Source organism: Scleropages formosus, chromosome 10, assembly GCF_900964775.1.
Source record: "Scleropages formosus chromosome 10, fSclFor1.1, whole genome shotgun sequence".
In the NCBI taxonomy this organism is placed as follows: Eukaryota; Metazoa; Chordata; class Actinopteri; order Osteoglossiformes; family Osteoglossidae; genus Scleropages; species Scleropages formosus.
The window spans coordinates 16,513,506-16,521,446 of record NC_041815.1 but is presented as its reverse complement, the minus strand read 5'-3'; the positions used below and the strand labels follow the sequence as shown (position 1 = coordinate 16,521,446).

The 7,941-nt window shown below is 43.0% G+C and overlaps 1 protein-coding gene across 2 annotated transcripts; it reads left to right on the top strand.

The window, feature by feature from the left end:
* Positions 1-4,744: 4,744 nt before the first annotated feature.
* LOC108928711 (E3 ubiquitin-protein ligase RNF26-like) lies at positions 4,745-7,039 on the top strand. 2 transcript variants are annotated; one of them, XM_018742775.2, is made up of 2 exons: positions 4,745-4,853; positions 5,036-7,039. In XM_018742775.2, the coding sequence occupies exon 2, from the start codon at positions 5,204-5,206 to the stop codon at positions 6,551-6,553; it is 1,350 nt and encodes a 449-aa protein (XP_018598291.1). In that variant the 5' UTR covers positions 4,745-4,853; positions 5,036-5,203; the 3' UTR covers positions 6,554-7,039. The 2 variants fall into 2 exon arrangements, with proteins under 2 accessions (XP_018598291.1, XP_018598290.1); XM_018742774.2 differs by having other exon boundaries at positions 5,032-7,039.
* The last annotated feature ends 902 nt before the right edge of the window (positions 7,040-7,941 follow it).

The following is a 7,941-nucleotide window of genomic DNA, read 5'->3' as shown; positions in this document are numbered from 1 at the left end:
GTTGTAATTTGGCCCGAAGCCAGCAGTTTTTCAGCATCCTGCAGTTACGAAGACAGAATTTACTGTGAACACAATAATGAAGGTTAGATGTGTGGACATGAGAAGTCATTGTTTTACAATGGTGAGTGATGAGAACACATATGTAGGGTGTTCAGGGGGATAAAGGAAGATTGCTTAGTGCAAGGAATCTTGCAGCTGTGATGGGTCACACAGGTCCCAGAGGGGGGTGCGCAGAGACCGACCAGCAAGGTCTGAGTAATTAGACAGGGAAAAAACTGGGGGAAAATAGCCCCCAGCAAGCCAACCTGACAAAGTTTTCCCAGACCTTTTAATGCAGCTTCCTAACTGGTAGAGTTTGAGAGTTGATGTAATGAATTGTTTAAAAGTTGTGTTTGGCTTCATGCTGTGTGATATAGAGTACTGATGGAATGAGAATCAGAGTGTAACTTTTAAAATGGTTGTTCCTGGCAAGCCTATCCATCAGGTAATCAGGCATCACATATTCCATTCATTTTGTTGGAAGGATTTCTTGAGTTATAACGGAGCAGAAGCAAGCAGACAATGATCTTTCCAAAGTGGAGGAAAAAGATGTGTGTTTTTTTCTTCATTAGGATGACCGCAGTGCTGGAAAAAACAGCCACCACTGAGATAAAACTGTTTCCATGCTCATGTTCCCACTGCTTGTTTTTAAGTAGAAGAATGTCTTAACCTCCTGCAGAGCAGGGCCTGAACACACACGATGCACTATAACTCTGGTGTACTGTTTCAACTTACTAATTTCTCAATTACAGCTCATTGAGGGACACAAAGTGTGAAATGAGACTTTGCTCTTAAATGGTATTCATTATGAAATATTTGTTTTGGGCTGGCAAACTCAGTGAAATGTATCATTTCTATACGATTATCTTTAATTAATATCATCTGCTTTCATTCAGGTGGTGCAGGAGCTGGCACTGCTGTCTTACAGCACCTGGGCTCTTTGGTCGTAGGTTTGAACCCAGCTCAGTCTGTGCACTCTTTGCATGTTCTTCCCTATCTGTGGGGTTTTTTTCCTTCCTTTGCCCAAAGATGTGTCTCGGGTGAATTAGTGATTCTCAACTTCCCTCAGTGTGTGTATCAGTGAGTGTGTCTTTGCCCTGAGATGGTCTGGCATCTGATTCAAGCCATACCATGCCTTATGCCCTATGCCTTTGAAATAAGCTTCAGACTACCATGTCTATGCAAAATCAACTGTTGGTGATGGTGATGGATGGATGAACGGATATCATTTACATTAGAGAAAATTGTGAAATGACCTCTTTTCATTGTCAGCATCTGAGAAACTCTGTGCTAAATGCAGGTTTTCTGCAGCAAAAAACTTGTCTATTCAAATTTTATTCAATTATTCTTGCTTTGGATATTAGACAGCTTTAACTCAGCGTAAAAAAGAACCCTGTTATCTGAAGATTTCTCTGGGAATAGTCAAATTCCTGCCTTAACATTACCGGGGACAAAGAGGAAGTTCAGGGTCTCTGGGTCTGGCTGTAACAGATTATGCTTCAACTATGGAAGTGAGACGCTGATGTAACAGCAATGGTTTCTTTACAACCAGCTCAGGATATGTCCATAAAAGGATGCCATGTGCCGAGACAAGCACAAGATGCTAAATAAAGGTTTGGCCCTCATCTCCTGGTCCTGTTATTAATTGCCTTCAAACTAGCATGAATTCATTTCCCATGATTCCCCCGCACTGATTTCCTTTTTTGGTGGAAGTGGGAAATCGGAAATATCAGGTGCACAGGAAGAGCACGCTACAAAAGACAGGAAAACACATTTAGCATGGCTGTTCAGAAACTATTGTGTTCTTGTGTATTTTAAGATGGAAAAGAGGTAACAAAGAGGTTATGTTCATGAGTCATAACATCTGTTTTTTTATTTATCTCAAAAACAACCACAGGCATACACTTAAATTCTGTCGTGATAGTTAAAAAGTAGATTTTTACTCACTTTCCTTAAAAGCCTGTAAAGTCAAGGTTGCAGCAGCCCAGAAGCACAGGGTGGCAGGCCAAATAGAGTAACCTCTGCTGAGTGAAGTCTATTTGTTTCTCCTTTCACAGCAGACATTTTAGTATCACAACAAACTAAATCAGAAATACACTCAGCCCTCATATGGGATCTCTTAGAATGAAAAACCCTACAAAGATTTATGAACATATGCACTCTTTTTACATACACTGGGCTTAATATTCAGTACAGCAGCATTATCGTCTGTTACACAGTCAATTTACTTTCACATCAGATATTTTATTCTGTGTAAAGGCTTGCAGCACACACTTGTACCCAAAAAGCTTACGTCCCTCAGTGGTGTCAGTCTGGCAGCAACTTTCTGACTCAATCTAGTGTATTAACCTCTACATTAGGCTGGATACCGTGACGCTTATTGTACCACTAGGGTTAACTTGGTCACACCTTTGCTGCAGCAAAAAAAAAATACTACATATTTCATACTTCCTATTGTGAAAGAAATTTTTCCTCTTTCGCGTTCGGTCATAGGAGACACTGAAAGAAATACACTCAGACACACAAAGACTTTTCACGACATCATCGGCCAATGGGAGAGCCCCGGAAATTGGGTGTCTCCCCGATCATTTTCTTGCTACTCTTTTTAGTCATGCAATCGTTTACATATTCATTAATGGACATTTACATGGTATTTTTCCAGGCTCAGCACTGTCTTACACATGTGCTGTTTCACATAATTTCATGTCATGTCTTGTCTTCCTCTTTTCATATTTCATAACCAGATGTTTCCCCTTTTTTTTCCTTTTGTCAGCGTTACCTTGACCTTAATTTCTTGTGCTTGCAAAAAGTACTCTTCTCCGCTTTTCTGGGCTTAAACACATGTGTCAACGGCCTTTGTTTTCCAATCTGGATTACACATTTTCTGCAATCTCAGAATAAGTATTTTTGCAAGCAACGGTCGCAGCAACCCATTTACTCATTCATTGCATAGCCTCTAGCCTAATGCCTTTAAGTTTAATGCACTTAGTTTAACTCCACACTATCGCATAGAAAATCTCAGCCAGTCTTTCAATCTCCTGTTGCTCTTTTAGAATCAATCTTGAGCAAGACTGCAAGATATTTTATTTCCTCTAATAGGGGCAGTCTGTCCCTCCCTCCCACCTCGAGAGACTAACCCCATGTTTTCTGGCAGAGGACCTTTCAAACTGCTTCACACTCAGCAACACACCATCCAAGTTCACACTGAAGTCACAATGAGATGAGGCCAAAAGTACAACATCATCCACAGACAGCTGAGATGCCACCCTTGGTCCCCCAGCTAGACAACTTCCAAGCCTCAGCTGCACCATGAAATCACAAAAGGAGTATAAACAAAACATAAGCAAGAGTTGCTAGAGTCCACTGCCCACATTAAAAGGATTTCACTTAACACCAAGAATACAAACACAGCTCACAATGCGCTCATATAACATCAGTGCCAACAGTACCCCATATTCCTGCTGAACCTCCTATAGCACATGTTGAGGGACATAGTCACATACCTTTTCAAAGTCAAACAAAACACAGGTACATTGGATTAGCATGTCCCCATGCTCCCTCAAGCAACCGTTCCAAGAAGAACAGCTGGTTCGTTGCTCCATGACAAGGTGAAAATCCTTATTGTTCCTCAGTCTGAGGCTCCAATATCTGATGAACTCTTTTCAGTTCAATTCACTTTTTATAGACTGCTCTTCTGATAGGGTGACATAGAGCGTTGAACAAAGTTGCACGAGCCACGCTGCCTCCACATTGTCCAGTGCTTTTAATATATCTGCCCGAATTTCATCCACCCCTGCAGCCATACCACCATGGAATACTAGCACCACCGCAGTAACTTCAGGAACAGTGGTGAGTTTTAAACCATATAAAATGTCATGCACTGTCTCATGGTTAGCAGGGCTTCTCCATCAGGTTAACGAGCTCCTCGAAAGTTATTGTTGCCGTTGTGCATTTATTATAATTCAAATTTAATTTTAAGTGAGTAGCTAATGCTGAATGCCTCTAATCTCCAGTAGAGATGATATTAATTAATAAAGTTGTGTTTTGGGTCTGTATGTGGCAGGTGAAGGATAAGTGTTTTTTTTATTTAAACACCAAAAGCAGTAAGCTAGTGAGTAATACAAACAAGAGTGCATAAGCATAGCTTTCCAGATCAAAAAATGAAAAAAATAAACATCATCAGACCTGATGATCAGGGGTTCATGCTACAAGTCAAATACCCATAATTGATACAAAATATAGATTAAAAAAAGAGTCAACAAGGATAAGGTATGCATTGCTTTCCTATTCCTACATTCTCGAATAACTTGCAAATATTCTAATTTGCCTAGAGTTCAAACCTAGTAGGACTCTTTCCTGACCATTTTGGGTATATAATAACGTGCGATGACGTAATAATTGCGTCAGTTACAAAGAGTTTTATTATTTTCAGTTGGACATCAATTTCTTTAAAAAAAAAATAAAATTACATTTTTTTAATAAAAGATTGCAGTTCAGTCCAAGTATTTTTTTTTTCTGGGGACACAACCAAAAAAAAAAGTTGAATGGTCTTCAGGGCTACGTTCACAGAAATCACATTTATCTTGAATCGTTTCATGCGTTCCGTTGTCGCTCGAGGAAGCTGTGATCGTTTGCTTCAGCCTGCAGACCAATCGACAGCCTCGGCGATCGACTTGCGCGGAGTGTTTCGACTCTGTAACGGAACGATAATGGCGGATGTTTGTGTAGTTCGATTCTGCACATTGGAAGCCTTCTAATTAATGTCTACTTTTGTCGATTCTGTAATTTCAGCGTGTAATTATGGACCAAGAATGGTGAGCTTGACATATTTTCTGTTTTTTTTTTTCTTCTCTACCGAATAAATCTGCCGTTTCCACTGTAATTCCAGAGCATGAGAGAGGGTGTGACTGAGCTGCAGTTCAAATGTAAACATCCTCCCACCCAGGTCATGTTTGGGTCCACTTTCTTAGTTGCCCCTTTGTTTTCTTCTAGGTAGTTTTTCTTCTTCAGGAATGTTGCTCACTAGTTCACTGAGGTGAAATTTCCACAGTCTTGCTGCCTGGACTCACTGAAAAAGTCAAGTTCAAGGGACCCCCAGGCCAGGGGCCTGGACATTGTGATTGTGATACCTGGTCCAAGCTGAACCGGTTCGTGCACAGGCACCATGGGACTGCTCTCCTTCTTCTTCTGCACCATTCGACTGTGTATAGACACAGTATCCTTTCTGCTGGACTTGAACTTCTGGGTGATGCACTCTTTGATCCGCCTGCTGGCGGCTCTCTTCTCATTCTTGAACGGCCTTCCCTCTCTGTTGACTGGCGCCCTGGCCCAATGCTGGTACACGGCTGCGTTCTGTGTGCTGGCCCTGGCTGAGGGGATGTCATCCACTGCTCAGGGCTCTGCCCGTGTGCTGGGGGACTGGCTGAGGCTCCTGAGCGGAGTGACTGAAGGCTTCAAGATGGTGTCCAACCTGTCGGTGCATGTCCTGCTTCGGGCCAGGGAGGTTCTCCAACGCGTTGAGCTGTGGTGCTGCTCTGCACTGTGGCAGCTGTGGGAGGCCTGCAGCATTGCCTTCAGCCTGGCACTCTACCTACTCAACACCATCCTCAATGTCCTGCTGCTGGGTGTGCAGAGCGTGTGCTCGGCAGTGGTCAGCCTCTGGGAGATGGTGTGTGGCTCCCTGCATTGGACCCTGGACCTGGCCCTGACTCTGTCTGCCCTGCTGTACAGCGGCCTGGCAGGGACCGCTGCGCTTCTGTGGAAACCCCTGAACATGACACTAGAGTTCCTCGGCTCCTTGGGCCGCATTTTTGTAAGCGTGTTTCTGCTGGACTTGTATGGCCTGGCATTTACTTTTGCCGTGCTGGCTACAGCTGCGCTCTACTTGAGCCCTCGACCAATCCGCCGTGCCTTCTACTACATTGACATGGCTCCCGTGCTGCGGCGCCTGCAGGAGGCACTGCACAGCCTGCACTTCCTTGCATTGGAGCACTCCCATGCTATCGCAGAGCTGTATGCACGACAGAGGGCTGCATGGGGGGGCAGCCATATGAGGTGGAGGAGGGGGAGGAACATAGCTAGGGATGGTTCCAGGCGTCACCTTGAAGAGGGCAACCAAGCTGCTGCCCAGCCTGCACTCGATATGGATCCAGGACCCTCAGTGGGTGTAAGGACACAGTGGAATCCCTCTCTGGGCAACAGCCAAACTGAGGATGACTTGAATACAGCACCCTGCTCCAGCAAGGAAAGGCCCCAGCAGGGGTCCTCTTCTGAGGAGGACAGTCCACTTAGCAGACCCACTGCTGACACCTTGCTCACTCTATTACAAGAGCAAGAGGAGCGAAAGCGATGCGTCGTCTGCCAGGACTGCGCCAAGACTGTGGTGCTGCTGCCCTGCCGCCACCTGTGCCTCTGCCGTGGCTGTGCCCAGATGTTGCTACGCTTACCTGTCTACCAGCACAATTGCCCTCTCTGCCGCCATATGATCCTGCAAACTGTGGATGTCTACCTCTGAAGCTCAGGGCTTCTCTGTTGGGGAAGGTCAAGGCACTCGCTCTAGCCTTGTGTGACTAATCATTTCTTAATCTCAGGTGTAAAAAGCCCTCCTCCTTGGCTCCCTTTGTTCAGAGCCTCTTCAGTCCAATCTTCTGCCCATTCCCCTGTGCTAGTCTGCATCTGTGTGCATTGTTCAGTGAAGAATCATGATAGATGACAATGCACAATGTTTTGCCTAAAGTGTGCGTGTGTGCTGTGATTGTGCAGACATGGTTCTTTCTACGTTAAATAATCTTTGGCCTCAGCATTCATATCCCTGGGTTTGCACTTCATGTTTACATTTTTCTGATCAAAATTATCAGAGCTGTCATATAAACCTCGCTTCTTTTTGAAGTGTCAATGAAATTCTGATTTGCAATCCAATCAAAAACCAAAAAGGAACACAGGCACACAGCAACAGGAGCAAACATGTTCTGAAGTTTTGTAGGCCTGTTTATAAATAAAGGGGACACTAGTGAATCAGTCTGATCGGTGTATTGAGGTATTGAAATTTACACTGAATGTTAGAATATTAGAATAAAGAATATTTGATAATAGTTTATACTGTATCTTGACTGTGATGTAAAATAACTCTTGTAAAATTTCTGGAAAAGTTCACTCCAGATGTGTTTAAGCTTGGTGAAACACGGATGTGAACTTTTTTCTAAGAATTTGAAATTTTTCTAATTGCTTGGCAGAATCATATTCATATTGAGCTGTTTACATGAATTCTCTTTTTTAGGTTTGTATGCATTGAAATTATCCAAGTTATTCATTCTTTATGCTGGTGGTTCATTTGGCCACTTATATTCATTTTCTTTTATAAAAAAGAATATTGTGACCTCTGATGAAATTCCAGCTGTAAACATTTGTTTGAATGCAGTATTGATCTGTTTGTTGTCAAAATGACCATTAGTTTTTAAGCGTGTGGACCTCCTTGCCTTTTATGTTCATTTTCACTAAAATGGAATCGATCTGAGGTCTTTGAAATCTAAAACCTGCAGTTTTGTTGCAGAAAATGCACATGCTTCTATGTTTGGGTGATCTGTAATTGTATGGGGCGGATGTGTTTTCTAATCATTATCCAGTATCTAGTGTGTTTTTGTTTTTTGTTCCCTGGTTTGAGGGGTTATTCTCGGAAATACAGACGGCTCCTCCTAATGTTCCATGAGCTTCACACTGACAATGCTTTTGGCTGGAAACGTGGTGCGACTAATGGCTTTTAATGTTTATTTCCTTTACTTTATCCTGTTGACTTTTCACCTGGCAACTGCTGTAGAAATAGTTTTATGGATCTTAATTAGCATAAAATTGACCAGTGTTACCTGATACTTTTCAGAAACTGGATTACAGGGCTCAATCTTTATG

Coding starts and splice junctions, on each gene's coding strand:
- LOC108928711 (XM_018742775.2), top strand. CDS start 5,204: ATGGGACTGCTCTCCTTCTTCTTCTGCACCATTCGACTGTGTATAGAC.